Source organism: Pristiophorus japonicus, chromosome 17 (genome assembly GCF_044704955.1).
Source record: "Pristiophorus japonicus isolate sPriJap1 chromosome 17, sPriJap1.hap1, whole genome shotgun sequence".
In the NCBI taxonomy this organism is placed as follows: domain Eukaryota; kingdom Metazoa; phylum Chordata; class Chondrichthyes; family Pristiophoridae; genus Pristiophorus; species Pristiophorus japonicus.
The window spans coordinates 19,364,168-19,380,508 of NC_091993.1; the positions used below are offsets into that span (position 1 = coordinate 19,364,168).

Sequence of the window (16,341 nt, forward strand, 5' to 3'; positions counted from 1 at the left end):
CAAAAAGGACCCAGCCTGTTCATCCTTTCCTGATATGTATACCCTTGCACTTCTCCCATTTTTACATAGCATCTACAGCACAGAATCAGGCCATTTGGCCCAACTCGTCTATGCCCCCCTTCATGCTCCACACGATCCTCCTCCCAAACTTCTTCATCTAATCTAATTCTCCTTAAAAGTTGGAATTAGCATAGGACCTGAATTTGCCTATTTAAATTGCTTTGGGCCGGGGGGGGGGGGCGGTGTTGAGCTTGAAAGTTGGTTCATGGTGGGTGAGCAGGGAAGCAGATGGGCCTCACTAGACATTCAACGGGCAGTGGCTCGATTTTCCAAGTTGAGAAAAATTTGGCCAGAAGCTGAACCATATTAATGAGAAATGATTATGATATAAATGTCCCCTTGCAGCCCCAAGTTCCACTGCTGTTACTGCAAGGAGAGGTGACAGCACCTGTTCCTTTTGAAGAGTAATTATTCAATATGCTCCCTGTTCAGAGCTTTCGATTGGTCAATTAAGGAGCCATTTCAAAAATAAATGTTGCTTATAATAGGTAAAGATGATCCAGGTCCATTTACATTGCTGATTTAAAAACAACAACCTGTATTTATATAGCGCCTTCAACGTAGTGAAACGTTCCAAGGCGCTTCACAGGAGTGTTATGAGACAAAATATTTGACACCGAGCTGCATAAGGAGAAATTAAGGCAGGTGACCAAAAGCTTGGTCAAAGAGGTAGGTTTTAAGGAGCACCTTGAAGGAGGAGAGAGAGCTAGAGAGGCAGAGAGGTTTAGGCAGGGAGTTCCAGAGCTTGGAGCCTAGGCAGCTGAAGGCACGGCCACCAATGGTTGAGCGATTATAATCAGGGATGCTCAAGAGGGCAGAATTCGAGGAGCACAGACATCTCGGGGGGGTTGTGGGGCTGGAGGAGATTACAGAGATCGGGAGGGGCGAGGCCACGGAGGGATTTGAAAACAAGGATGAGAATCTTGAAATCGAGGTGTTGCTTAACCGGGAGCCAATGTTGGTCAGCAAGCACAGGGGTGATGGGTGAGCGGGTTTTCTGCGTGTTTTCAGGGGGTTTTTTGTGCCAAAAATCTGGGAGGAAAAAACTGGATCAAACACCCTGGGTTAATTTGGAGAAAATCAGCAAAAAACAGTTTTTATTCGGAACATGGCTTTAAAGACAAGAAAGAGACTAAAAGCGCAGAGAGTTGAACTTAATCACCACCCAGCACCCGGTGATGGTAAATCTGTGTATCGAGGTGGCAATGAAATGCACTGATGCTGCTGTGAAATGAAAATAAATGTAACCATAAAATGATGTGCCATCCTCCTAGAACAATTCCTTGTTGAACAGATGTCTGCACTGAGACATTTTGTAGTTGCTGTCAAACTTCATCAGACCCACAGTAAAGAGATAATAAGTGTTGAGGAAAATGTAGTCGATATTTATGCTTAGCTGCACCACAAACAAAGTTAATGGTCAATGCAAGCAGGAATTAAATTATTCCGCTTTGCTGCTTTATATAAAATGTACAACCTTCCATTTACCGCCCCTCTCCATTTTTAAACCAATTTCCTTAGTTGCTTATATTAGAAGCTCAAAATCAATTCCAAGCTGCAAGGGCATCATGTTGGTGATATAATCATCGACGCAGTGGAAGGGGGAGTTTATTTCTCTCCGCCCAGCAGAAATCTGATGGAATGGAAGTTAAAGTGGAAGTGCCACACTTGCTGCCCGCTTCCCACCGCTGTGGACTTTTTAACGGCGCTATATTTTCGGGCGGCTGAGGTACCCCCCTGGCTCAGGTAGGGGCCTCATACATTTATGCAAATCGCCGACCAATCGCCGAGACAGGACGCCAATGTAATTGTCATGGCCTAACTGAGCGTGGGCCTCTGCGCCAGGCAACTTGCTCAGTTACTTGGTGGACCCGAAGCGGAGGCCCTGTGTGGGGACAGGAGGATTTGGCCAATCACAGGCCATGGTATCACCAGCCAAACGCAGGGGCTGACTTCTTTATACTGACCATCCCAGGTAACCTTTAGCAGAACTGTAACTCCCAGCACCATTTGTTTTTTATTTCTTTACTGACCACAAACTGATTGGACAGTGACTCGAAACTGACTGTAAACTGACCGCAAACTGACTGTAAACTGACCACAAACTGACTGAACAGTGACTCGAAACTGACTCGAAACTGACCACAAACTGACTGGACAGTGACTCAAAATTGACCACAAACTGACCCCAAACTGACTGTAAACTGATTGTAAACTGACCACAAATTGACTGGACAGTGACTCAAAACTGACCACAAACTGACTGTAAAATGACCACAAACTGACTGGACAGTGACTCAAAACTGACCACAAACTGACTGTAAACTGACCACAAACTGATTGGACAGTGACTCGAAACTGATCACAAACTGACTGTAAACTGACCACAAACTGACCACAAACTGACTGGACAGTGATTCAAAACTGACCACAAACTGACTGGACAGCGACTTGAAACTGACTCGAAACTGACTTGAAATTGACCACAAACTGACTGGACAGTGACTCGAAACTGACTGCACACTGAGCCTGTTGAGTGAGCACTGCACATCATGTAAGGGGGAGTGTGTTGGGTGGACATTAAGCTATTTATTTAATTTACATCACCGGTAACCCAGAGTATCCCTTGTCTGTTAGAATTTTCCCTCACTGCGGGAACCATCCCACTCAGTCCCCTGGAATAACTCCCTCCCTCCCCTCAATTGTAAGAGCCTCAAAGATACACAATGACAACACTCAGTAAAATGAATCATGGAAAAACATCTAAACACTAGAACAGAGGCGCTGAAATACAATTACATCAACGCAATTATTTCAAAACTAGCTCCCACTGTACATTCTGCAATTAAATGAAAACCTATTATCTAATCTTGAATGCTTATAATTAAGAATTTAGAAGAGGTAAGACATTGAAAAAAAATTAAATGAGCAACTCTCTAAATTGCCTAAAGATATTCTCTGTTATCATTTGTTTGTCATGCACCATTGCTGCTCTCGGTACCTGTGGGCGACGCACTCACCTCAGGAACTTGTTCAAGTCTCCGTTCTTCATGTATTCAAAAACCATGATGAGAGGGTCACCATCCACGCAGACGCCATAGAACTTCACAATGTGCTCGTGCCGAAGGTTGGTGAGGAGTTCCGCCTCTCGCTGGAAATCTTTCCGCGCCGAGACAGTGGCATCTTTCAGAGTCTGCTGGTGGGTGGTGCGGGGGGGGGGCGGGGGGGGGGGAGGGGGTGGGAGGGGGAGGGCACAATTACATTGTTACTATCATCCTCAAGCAAGGAAATTATGCTAAACCTTTATAAATCACTGGTTCGGCCTCAGCTGGAGCGCTGTGTCCAGTTCAGGCCACCGCACTTTAGGAAAGACCTTCAAAGCCTTAGAGAGGGTGCAGAGGACATTTACTAGAATGGTACCAGGGATGAGGGGCTTCAGTTATGTGGAAAGACTGGAGAAACTGGGGTTGTTCTCCTTAGAGAAGGTTAAGGGGAGATTTAATCGAGGCGTTCCAAATTATGAGGTGTTTTGATAGAGAAGGTAGGGAGAAACTGTTTCCACTGGCAGGAGGATCGATAGATAACCAGAGGACACAGATTTAAGACAATTAGCAAAAAAACCAGGGGGGAGGTGAGATTTTTTTTTTTACGCAGTTAGTTATCATCAAGAGGAATGCACTATTGAAATGGCGGTGGAAGCAGATTCAATTGTAACCTTCAAAAGGGAATTGGATATATACTTGATAAGGAAATAATTGCAGGGCTATTTGGAAAGAACAAGGGAGTGGGCCAAATTGAGTAGCTCTACCAAAAGCCAGCACAGGCACGATGGACCGAATGGCCTCCTTCTGCTCTGTATCATTCTATGATTAGGTTTCGGAGCATTTCCCAAAATGCGAAGACCTGTTTCAAACAGCTTTACTCATTCAGGTTAAGAACGTTTGGTGGGAATGGATCAGCAAAAGGTCCTAAACACCAATCAATAACCTTGCTCCCAATACCATTTAGCATAATCGCTTGGAGAGCCAGTAGCAGCTTTCTAAAACTGACACCAATGGGCGGGAGAGGATTCAACCACAGGCAGGCAAATGGGTGTGGGGTTTATGCTGGGCACAGATACTAGTTGATGTGGCACAGACTGTGCTAGCACCGGCGAGATTCTGGCCAGTGTGTGTGTGTGAGAATCAGATTGAAGAGTTTGGCCATATCCATGGGCTGTTGCACTCAGATCAGATCGAGGACGTGAGCAGGGCTGGTACCACTTACACCTAAACCTGCTCTCAGTCCAAGACCATCAACATTCCGTCACTGCAGAGTTAGGATGTACGCTCACCTCAGCACTGCCCTCCACACCATGCTGGAGTTAGGCCCAGAGCTGGGGTGCTAGATTTTAGGACAATGACTCAGGGTAAATAGTTTGTGCTCGGTACTGGGGTTGCAAAGTTTAAGCATGATTAACAGCCAGCTCTGAATTCAGTCCGCTACAAACTACAAAGAGGGTTTTATTAAAGCGATGAACTAGGTGCCATGTCCGAGGCACACAACGCACTCACCTTCACTGCCACCAGCATCTTGTCCTTGGTGGGGCTAAGGTTGTAACATTCAGCCAAGAAAACTTTGCCAAAAGCTCCCTCACCCAGCTCTCGTTTCAAAACAATGTCCCTCCTCTTGATATGCTGCACATCTGCGAGATCAGAATAACCGATACAGTGAATGCCTGAGGTTGAGACAAACAGCGTGGGTTAGATACAGATACTTGGTCCCATTACGCACTCCCAGGCCAGATACAGTATCGAGTAAAAACCCCATTATCCGGCAAAAGCTGCTTCTACATTAGGAGCTCTGGCAACCCCACCGCTAACCTGCCAGATTAGGCCCGCTCCAAACCCAGAAAACATTTTACTTCCCCAATAGGCAAACAAAGAAATCAAGGTGCAAAAGCAAAGTACTGCGGATGCTGGAATCTGAAATAAAAACAGAGAATGCTGGAAATCACAACAGGTCAGTCAGCTTCTGTGGAGAGAAACCTTAAAACTTCCTTAAGAATCGGTTACATCTCAAACTTTTCCAGTTCTGACGAAGGGTCACAGACCCCAAACGTTAACTCTGTTTCTCTCCACAGATGCTGCCAGACGTGTTGAGATTTCCAGCAAAGAAATCAGGGTTCCTGCCCCTGATCACTATCCAGCGACCCTTGGGTTAGGGAGGGGTTCGGTGGTCCTGATCATTATTGAGTGATCCTTGGGTTGGGGGGGGGGGCTCCTGTTCCTGATCACTATCCAGGGACCCTTGAGTTAGGGAGGGGTTCCATCACTATACAGAGACCCTTGGGTTAGCGATTGGTTCCTGCTCACGATCATGATCAGTGACCCTTGGGTTAGGGAGGGCCTCATGCTCCTGATCACTATTCAGTGATCCCTGGGTTGGAAACATAGAAACATAGAAAATAGGTGCAGGAGTAGGCCATTCGGCCCTTTGAGCCTGCACCACCATTCAATATGATCATGGCTGATCATGCAACTTCAGTACCCCATTCCTGCGTTCTCTCCATACCCCTTGATCTCTTTAGCCGTAAGGGCCACATCTAACTCCCTTTTGAATATATCTAATGAACTGGCCTCAACAACTTTCTATGTTAGAGAATTCCACAGGTTCACAATCCTCTGAGCGAAGAAGTTTCTCCTCATCTCGGTCCTAAATGGCTTACCCCTTATCCTTAGTCTGTGACCCCTTGTTCTGGACTTTCCCAACATCGGGAACATTCTTCCTGCATCTAACTTGTCCAATCCCGTCAGAATTTTATATGTTTCTATGAGATCCCCTCTCATTCTTCTAAATTCCAGTGAATATAAGCCTAATCGATCCAGTCTTTCCTCATATGTCAGTCCTGCCATCCCGGAAATCAGTCTGGTGAACCTTCGCTGCACTCCCTCAATAGTAAGAATGTCTTTCCTCAGATTAGGAGACCAAAACTGGACACAATATTCAAGGTGTGGCCTCACCAAGGCTCTGTACAACTGCAGTAAGACCTCCCTGCTCCTATACTCAAATCCTCTTGCTATGAAGGTCAATATACCATTTGCCTTCTTCACCGCCTGCTGTACCTGCATGGCAACTTTCAATGACTGATGTACCATGACACCCAGATCTCATTGCACCTCCCCTTTTCCTAATCTGTCACCATCCAGATAATATTCTGCCTTCCAGTTTTTGCCACCAAAGTGGATAACCTCACATTTATCTACATTATACTGCATCTGCCATGCATTTGCCCACTCACATAACCTGTCCATGTCACCCTTCAGCCTCTTAGCATCCTCCTCACAGCTCAAGCTGCCACCAATGCTTAGTGTTATCTGCAAACTTGGAGATATTAGATTCAATTCCTTCGTCCAAATCATTAATGTATATTGTAAATAGCTGGGGTCCCAGCACTGAACCTTGCGGTACACCACTAGTCACTGCCTGCCATTCTGAAAAGGACCCGTTTATTCCTACTCTTTGCTTCCTGTCTGCCAACCAGTTCTCTATCCACGTCAATACATTACCCCGAATACTATGTGCTTTAATTTTGCACAATAATCTCTTGTGTGGGACCTTGTCAAAAGCCTTTTGAAAGTCTAAATACATCATGTTCACTAGTTCTCCCTTGTCCACTCTACTAGCTACATCCTCAAAAAATTCCAGAAGATTTGTCAAGCATGATTTCCCATTCATAAATCCATGCTGACTTGGACCGATCCTGTCACTGCTTTCCAAATGTGCTGCTATTACATCTTTCATAATTGATTCCAACAATTTCCCCACTACCGATGTCAGGCTATAATTCCCTGTTTTCTCTCTCCCTCCTTTTTTAAAAAGTGGGGTTACATTAGCTACCCTCCAATCTGTAGGAAGTCGAGAGAATGTTGGAAAATGACCACCAATGCATCCACTCGCTCCTCTTGGCTAACCTCACACGTGGGTTCAGTGATGTATTGTGTTGTCAGCTCCCGATACGCAGATAGCTAACAACCGCCTCAAAGCAAACTTAAAGAGGGGGAACGTGTAAACGCTGGAAATCTGACATAAAAGCAGAAAGTGCTGGAAATACACACCAGCATTCTCTTTGCAGATTTTGTTCGCAGCACTTCATCTTTTTTAATGTCAGCTGTGGCTCAGTGGGTAACACACTTGCCTCAGGATCAGAAGGTTGTGGGTTCAAGTCCCACTCCAGAGACTCAAGCACATAAGTTTCAGCTGATACTCTGGTGCAGTGCTGAGGGAGTGCTGCATTGTTGGAGGTGCCGTCTTTTGGATGAGACACTAAACCGAGACCCCGTCTGCTCTGTCATGTGGACGTAAAAGATCTATTGGCACTATTTTGAAGACGAGCAGGGGAGTTATCCTGGCCAATATTTATCCCTCAATCAACATAACAAAAACAGATTATCTGGTCATTATCACATTGCTGTTTGTGGGAGCTTGCTGTCCGCAAATTGGCTGCCGTGCTTCCTCCATTACAACAGTGACTACGCTCCTAAAAGTGCTTCATTGGCTGTAAAACGCTTTGAGACGTCCGGTGATCGTGAAAGGCGCTATATAAATGCAAGTCTTTCTTTTTCCTTTTTTTAATCCTGAATGTGTTTATGTGCTAAGTTTGACCACCAGAAAAGTACGTTTTCCAGATTCTCCCAGAGACCAAACGAGAGAATTGGCAAGTTTACTCTGGGGTTGCTGTTGAGTGCAAGTCAGTATCTGCCAGCACTAACACCCACTAAAACCAGTTAGAAACCTATTGCCAGGCTGAATGCCAGCGGAGAATAATGCTCCATTCTGTGGACATAATCAAGGCTGTAGGGTGGGGTTGGGTGGGGTGTGAGGCCCAAAGAAACAGGGGAAGCAAACATGTTTCGTAATAAATTAAATGGGGGTGGGGGAGAACACGAAACAGCAGAAACAATCAGATTCTCATCTCTTCAGCTCGTCAAATACGTTGTGCTGGAGTTAAACAAACTGCAAGCGATCCCGGCCAGTCCTGGTGTAACAAGCAGCAGGAATGTTAACAGGATCGGTCACGCAAAGTTACACGAAATACAGAAAAGGCAGTGATCCCTCGGGCCGTGACTTGGTTTGTTAAATATACAGCAATTACACAGGGGAGCCACCCGGAGTAGCAAGTCTGTCGGCAACACGTGTGTGAACTCAGCACCCCCACAGAAAGTCAATCGCACAGGCAGCCCCGGTTAGCCAGCACCCCTCATGATATCGCCGGATTTATGTGGCCAGCTGGAGAGTTCAGCGGGATTGAAATTGACACAAATGAAATGATATCGAGAGCAATGGTCTGGGAATCCACAGATGGTCCGACGATATTTTACGAGCACAGCCACTAAGTCACTGGTGATGGATCGGCGTCCGACAGCCAGAGAAACAACGGCCCTAGTCTCCATCACTGACTCCTGCTCGAATTCTCTCCTTCACTTCCATCCCTAATACCCGAGGACCTTCCCTACACCAGCTCACCGTTATTTAACTGAGGGAATTCAATGAAATCAATTCTCTCATCACTGCAATTTAACTCAATATTAAGGATATTTCCTCCTTGCCAATACTGCGTAAGCTGCTGATTTCTCACTTAATGAGTTCAGTGCCTGTGCCCGCTAGCCATGATAGTCAAAGCGGGAATGGGTTAGGAATCAAGTGTCTAAAATGTAAACTCGAGATCTAAAATCTTATGTTAAAGATGATCCGGGGAACAAATTCGCATCGTTTGCACCTCGCGTTAGTGCCTCCCCAGGGAGCTGCTAATAGGGTGCGAAGTGTTTCTCGCCCTGGGCACGTGGTCGCCACTGCCTCCAGCGAAGATCCGCGGGAGTTAGCGGAGGCACAAAGCGGCAGTGCCCCGCTCCTCGGTCGGTACTGCCCCGGGCCGCCGCGCATGTTCATCGCCGTGCGCACCGCCCTGGAGCGGAACTGCGGTACTGCCCCGTGAGGACGTCGCGGGCGATATTAGCGCCGGCCTCGCGGGTGGCAAACTGGGCTGCACTCCACTCGCGGGGCGAAAATGAAAGGGGACGTGCGCCGCGCCATTTCCCCCCCCCCCCCAATTGCCTTGTGGAAAAATGGCAGGTTCCGTGCTGCCATGTTGCAGCCCAGCACTCCGCTTCTGCGCTAGGCTGCTCCCGCGGCATCCCGCTCCCCGGTGAATCCTGCGCCCATTTGCAGAATCCGCAAGCGCTGGTAAATTCCCGTGGTTAGTGCCCAAGTCTCGCCCCAGAGAGGAAATGGAGCCCACGACATTACACTCCATGTCCTCTTGGGGCGGTAACCCCAGTTTCGTTGCCGGGGTGGGACTTCCACGCCTAGCGCAGGAAGTCCTGCCTCGCCTCAGTTACCGCCTGCAAATAGGGCGTTACCGAATTTCGGCCACAATGTCTTTGTTTTCCATGTAGTGGTGTATCTCAGGATGTAGAGACATTGATCATGAGATGAATGAGGTTTGCAATTAATTTTCATTTGCAGACAAGAAAACTTCAGAACTCAGCCTTTAACTAAGCTCCTACCTCATCCTTTACACCATTCTTGCCCTAACCCACATGCCATCCTTACCCAGTCTCATCCCATCTCCTGCCTCACCCACCCTCTACCTGATTCCCTATCCCAAACCTTGTTCCATCCTTATTCCACCATCTGGACTGGCCCTAACCTGAACTCTGATTCCTGTTGGTGTCTCAACCTGAACCCTGACCCCCACTGGTGTCTCAACCTGAACCCTGACCCCCACTGGTATCTCAACCTGAACCCTGACCCCCACTGGTGTCTCAACCTGAACCGTGATTCCGCTGGTATCTCAACCTGAACCCTGACCCCCACTGGTGTCTCAACCTGAACCTTGACCCCCACTGGTGTTTCAATCTGAACTGTGATTCCGCTGGTGTCTCAACCTGAACCCTGACCCCTGCAGTGTCTGAATCTGAAGCCTGAACTGTTACTGCTCTCCTAACCTGAGGCTCTGACTCCTGGTATAAGTTCCAGTGGTGCTTCTACACAAATTCTGGTGGGTAGTTGTGAGCAAATTAATGGGAAGTGCGGATAATGGATTTGTGAATATTTGCAGAACCGGTTCCTGATACCGCTGATAAAACGATCAAAGAATGAATTGTGTGCAGAGCAGTGCGATAACCTTCCATGAAGGAGCTGGGGTACTGGCAGTGCCTGCTGGGAACTTCCTCAGAGCTGCTCCTGCTCACCAAAGGTCAGATGGAAAGCCCACTGATGCAGTAAACTGGGTTTCCAGATCACGTCTGATGAGGTTATGGCACTAGCACGTTCCAAGGAACCTTTGGCCTAAATAGTGTTTGGTGCTGCCTGGACATCTCCGCTCCACTTCACAGCACACTGATAAAGAGAAACACTACCGTGGCCAGGAGCAGAATCAGAAGAAAGCTTTCTCTCGGGAACCTGTCCCAGGGTTGTGAGATATGACAGGCTGTCTGCTGCTAACATTTGGTGCTCTGTGTTTCCATAACACAATCTCCTTCGTTTTTCTGGATTCTTGTTGCTGCTGCCAGCTCCCACCTACCCCTTGCTCATCTATCAGAAAGTTTTTGACAGACTGAGCTGGGAAGATACTGGGTCTCTGTGGAAGGACAATCTCAAACGCAGAATTTTCCAACTCTGTTTGGTGAATTGTTGCTGGGCTGGGTGATCTGTGCATTCAGGTAGGAGCTATGCCAGTTTTCCGTCTCCTTCACCCCACATTTCCGACAGACTTCAAGTAGACTTCACGCCGACAACAGTGAAAACTCAGGAATCAGAGACTCTGTGAAATCCAGATGTGGGCTGAACTCATGGTTCCATCCTCTGTCACCAGTCCGGAATCAGGCGTTGGAACAGCAGCCAGAGGTGGAGCGAGGAGAGGCCTATAAAGGCCCAGCGGGAGTCCGGGGATCAACGGCAGGTGTTGGAGCAGCTAGCTGCAGCAGGGTCAGAAGTAAGAAAGAAGTAAAAAGTAATCGAAGAGTGATGTCACAGCCAAGAGGGCAAGTGATTGGTTGATTAAGTGGTGAGTAGTTTTCTTTTTCTTTATCTTTTTTCTTTTTCTTAACAGTAAGAAACATTGTCATTGTTGCCAAATTAAGTAATTTAAGGGTTATGTCATGGCAGGACAACCCAGACCTGTGTCATGCTCCTCCTGTACTATGTGGGAAGCCAGGGACGCTTCCAGTATCCCTGACTACATGTGTGGGAAGTGCATCCAGCTGCAGCTCCCGACAGACCACATTGCGGCAGTGGAGCTGTGCATGGATTAACTCTGGAGCATCCGCGATGTTGAGGATGTTGTGAATAGCACATTTAGTGAGTCACACCGCAGGTAAAGGTTACTCAGGCAGATAGGGAATGGGTGACCATCAGGGAAAGCATTGGAAGGAAGGTAGTGCAGGGGTCCCCCGCGGGCATCTCCCTGCAAAACAGATACAACACCTTGGGTATTGCTAGGGGAGATGACGCCACAGCAGCCAAGTCCATAGCACCATAGGTGGCGCTGCTGCACAGGAGGGCAAGAAAAAGAGTGGGAGAGCTATAGTGATAGGGGATTCTATTGTAAGGGGAATAGGTAGGCATTTTTGCGACCGCAAACGAGACTCCAGGATGGTATGTTGCCTCCCTGGTGCAAGGGTCAAGGATGTCTCGGAGCGGCTGCAGCGCATTCTGGAAGGGGAGGGTGAACAGCCAGCTGTCGTGTTACATATAGGTACCAACGATATAGGTAAAAAATGAGATGAGGTCCTACAAGCTGAATTTAGGGAGCTAGGAGTTAAATTAAAAAGTAGGACCTCAAAGGTAGTAATCGCAGGATTGCTACCAGTGCCACGTGCTAGTCAAAGTAGGAATTGCAGGATAGCTAAGATGAATACGTGGCTTGAAGAGTGGTGCAGGAGGGAGGGATTCAAATTTCAGGGACATTGGAACCGGTTCTGGGGAAGGTGGGAACAGTACAAACTGGACGGCCTGCACCTGGGCAGGACCAGAACCAATGTCCTAGGGGGAGTGTTTGCTAGTGCTGTTTGGGAGGGGTTAAACTAATATGGCAGGGGGATGGGAACCTATGCAGGGAGACAGAGGGATGTAAAATGGGGGCAGAAGCAAAATATAGAAAGAACAAAAGTAAAAGTGGAGGGCAGAGAAACCCAAGGCAAAAATCAAAAAGGGCCACATTGCAGCAAAATTCTAAAGGGACAAAGTGTGTTAAAAAGACAAGCCTGAAGGCTCTGTGCCTCAATGCAAGAAGTATTTGTAATAAGGTGGACAATTTAACTGCGCAGGCAGCTATTAACGAATATGATATAATTGGGATTACGGAGACATGGCTTCAGGGTGACCAAGGCTGGGAACTCAACATCCAGGGGTATTCAACATTCCGGAAGGATAGACAGAAAGGAAAAGGACGTGGGGTGGCGTTGCTGGTTAAAGAGGAAATTAACGCAATAGTAAGGAAGGACATTAGCTTGGATGATGTGGAATCTGTATGGGTAGAGCTGCGGAATACCAAAGGGCAGAAAACGCTAGTGGGAGTTGTGTACAGACCACCAAACAGTAGTAGTGAGGTTGGGGACAGCATCAAACAAGAAATTAGGGATGCGTACAATAAAGGTACAGCAGTTATCATGAGTGACTTTAATCTACAGATTGATTGGGTTAACCAAACTGGTAGCAATATGGTGGAGGACGATTTCCTGGAGTGTATTAGGGATGGTTTTCGAGACCAATATGCCGAGGAACCAACTAGAAGGCTGGCCATCCTAGACTGGGTGATGTGCAATGAGAAAGGACTAATTAGCTATCTTGTTATGCGAGGCCCCTTGGCAAAGAGTGACCATAATATGGTTGAATTCTTTATTAAGATGGAGAGTGACACAGTTAATTCAGAGACTAGGGTCCTGAACTTAAGGAAAGGTAACTTCGATGGTTTGAGACATGAATTGGCAAGAATAGACTGGCGAATGATACTTAAAGTGACGGTGGATAAGCAATGGCAAACATTTAAAGATCACATGGATGAGCTTCAACAATTGTACATCCTTGTTTGGAGTAAAAACAAAATGGGGAAGGTGGCTCAACTGTGGCTAACAAGGGAAATTAGGGATGGTGTTAAATCCAAGGAAGAGGCATATAAATTGGCCAGAAAAAGCAGCAAACCTGAGGACTGGGAGAAATTTAGAATTCAGCAGAGGAGGACAAAGGGTTTAATTAGGAGGGGGAAAATAGAGTGTGAGAGGAAACTTACCGGGAACATAAAAACTGACTGCAAAAGCTCCTATAGAAAAGTGAAGAGTAAAAGATTAGTGAAGAAAATGTAGGTCCCTTGCAGTCAGAATCAGGTGAATTTATAATGGGAAACAAAGAAATGGCAGACAAATTGAACAAATACTTTGGTTTTGTCTTCACGAAGAAAGACACATATAACCTTCCGGAAATAATGAGGACCGAGGGTCTAACGAGAAGGAGGAACAAAAGGAAATCCTTATTCGTCAGGAAATTGTGTTAGGGAAATTGATGGGATGGAAGGCCGATAAATCCCCATGGCCTGATAGTCTGCATCCCAGAGTACTTAAGGAAGTGGCCCTAGAAATAGTGGATGCATTGGAGATCATTTTCCAACAGTCTATCGACTCTGGATCAGTTCCTTTGGATTGGAGGGTAGCTAATGTAATACCACTTTTTTTTTAAAGTGCGGAGAGAGAAAACGGGGAATTATACACCGGTTAACCTGACATCAGTCGTGGGGAAAATGTTGGAATCAATGATTAAAGATGAAATAGCAACGCATTTGGAAAGCAGTGACAGGATCGGTCCAAGTCAGCATGGATTTATGAAAGGGAAATCATGCTTGACAAATCTTCTAGAATTTTTTGAGGATGTAACTAGTAGAGTGGAGAAGGGAGAACCAGTGGATGTGGTGTATTTGGATTTTCAAAAGGCTTTTGACAAGGTCCCACGCAAGAGATTAGCATGCAAAATTAAAGCACACGGTATTGGGGGTAATGTATTGATGTGAATACAGAACTGGTTGGCAGACAGGAAGCAGAGAGTGGGGATAAACTGGTCCTTCTCAGAATGGCAGGCAGTGACTAGTGGGGTGCCGCAGGGCTCAGTGCTGGGATCCCAGCTATTTATGATATACATCAATGATTTAGCTGAAAGAATTGACTAATATCTCCAAGTTTGCAGATGACACTAAGCTGGGTGGCGGTGTGATCTGTGAGGAAGATGCTAAGAGGCTGCAGAGACTTGGACAGGTTAGATGAGTGGGCAAATACATGGCGGATGCAGTATGTTTGGATATATGTGAGGTTATCCACCTTGGTGGCAAAAACATGAAGGCAGAATATTATCTGAATGGCGGAAGATTAGGAAAAGGGGAGGTGCAATGAGACCTGGGTGTCATGGTACATCAGTCATTGAAAGCTGGCATGCAGGTACAGCAGGCGGTGAAGAAGACAAATGGCATGTTGGCCTTCATAGCTCTGGGATTTGAGTATAGGAGCAGGGAGGTCTTAATGCAGTTGTACAGGGCCTTGGTGAGGTCTCATATGGAATATTGTGTTCTGTTTTGGTCTCCTAATCTGAGGAAGGATGTTCTTGCTATTGAGTGAGTGCAGTGAAGGTTCACCAGACTGATTCCCGGGATGGTGGGACTGACGTGTGAGGAGAGACTGGATCGACTGGGCCTGTATTCACTGGAGTTTAGAAGAATGAGATGGGATCTCATAGAAATATATAAAATTCTGACAGGACTGGACAGGTTAGATGCAAGAAGAATGTTCCTGATGTTGGGGGAGTCCAGAACCAGGGGTCACTGATACGTCCTTACTATACAGTATAAATGCACACGAGGCCCATGCTTGAGAGGTCAGTCTGTGACCTGACCTTTATTCCTTAGCATTCAAGTGATGGAAGTGGGTGGAGCTTCCCCTTTTATACCTGAAGGTCCAGGTTAGGAGTGTCTCCCACAAGTTCACCACCGAGTGGTCATTGTTCTCACAGTGTACAACTTAGGTCAGATTATACATGGGTTACAATGCTGGTTGAATACATGACATCACCTCTCCCGCAAAGTCTTATTGGGATCACAGGTTGAGTCTCTTTGGTGGTTTATGCTCTCTTGTAGAGCGCCTGAGTTGGGGCTCCGGTTGTTGGGCACTGGCCTCAGTGTCTGCTGTTTGCGGTGCCTCAGGCCTATCCGGACTGCCCACAGTGACTGGGCTCTCCTCCCTTTGGTTCCGGTGTGCGGTCACCTGTGGTGGAGTAAATTCTACGTCGTGTTCTTCCTCTGCTTCTTCTGTGGGGTTGCTGAGCCTCCTTTTAGTTTGATCCACATGTTTGCGACAGATTTGTCCATTGGTGAGTTTAACAACCAGAATCCTATTTCTCTCTTTGGCAATCACAGTGTCTGTGAGCCATTTGGGCCCTGCAGCGTAGTTGAGGACAAAAACAGGTCATTTACATCAATACATTGCGCCTTCGCATTCCTGTCATGGTAGTCATATTGTGACTGGCGCCTGCTCTCGACAATTTCTTTCATGGTGGGTTGTATAAGGGATAACCGGGTTTTGAGCGTCCTTTTCATTAGCAGCTCTGCGGGTGGAACCCCTATGAGCGAGTGTGGTCGGGATCTGTAGGCCAACAGGAGGCATGATAAATGGTTTTCGAGGGAACCCCCTTGGATTCTGAGCACCCCTGTTTCATTATCTGCACTGCTCGTTCTGCCTGGCCGTTTGAGGTCGGCTTGAACGGTGCCGTTCTGGCATGGTTAATTCCATTGTCAGCAATGAAGTCCTGGAATTCAGTGCTTGTGAAGCACGGGCCATTGACGCTGACCAAGATGTCCGGTAGACCGTGGGCTGCGAACATTTCCCGTAGACTTTCTATCGTGGCAGAGGATGTGCTTGAATTTAAAATGTCACATTCGATCCATTTGGAGTAGGCGTCCACTACAACCAAAAACATTTTTCCCATGAAAGGACCTGCATAGTCCACATGGATGCGTGACCAAGGCTTGGCGGGCCATGGCCAGGGGCTAAGGGGGGCTTCACTGGGCGCATTGCCCAGCTGGACACACGTGTTCCACCTGGGAACACAAAGTTCCAGATCTGCGTCTATCCCTGGCCACCAAACGTGTGACCTGGCAATTGCCTTCATCATGACAATGCCTGGATGCTCATTGTGGAGTTCTCTGATGAACACCACTCTGCCCATCTGGGGCATGACTATGCAGTTTCTCTACAGTAAGCAATC

At 47.0% G+C, this 16,341-nt stretch overlaps 1 protein-coding gene across 2 annotated transcripts in view; it reads right to left on the reverse strand.

The window, feature by feature from the left end:
* Positions 1-16,341, reverse strand: part of LOC139227587 (NT-3 growth factor receptor-like) — a 636,555-nt gene that overhangs the window by 65,866 nt on the left and 554,348 nt on the right. For both annotated transcript variants that reach the window (XM_070858451.1, XM_070858450.1), the window contains exons 11-12: positions 4,614-4,744; positions 3,081-3,253 (exon numbers count right to left, since the gene is read on the reverse strand). In XM_070858451.1, the coding sequence (XP_070714552.1) occupies positions 3,081-3,253; positions 4,614-4,744 (304 nt within the window). The remainder of the gene's footprint in view (positions 1-3,080; positions 3,254-4,613; positions 4,745-16,341) is intronic.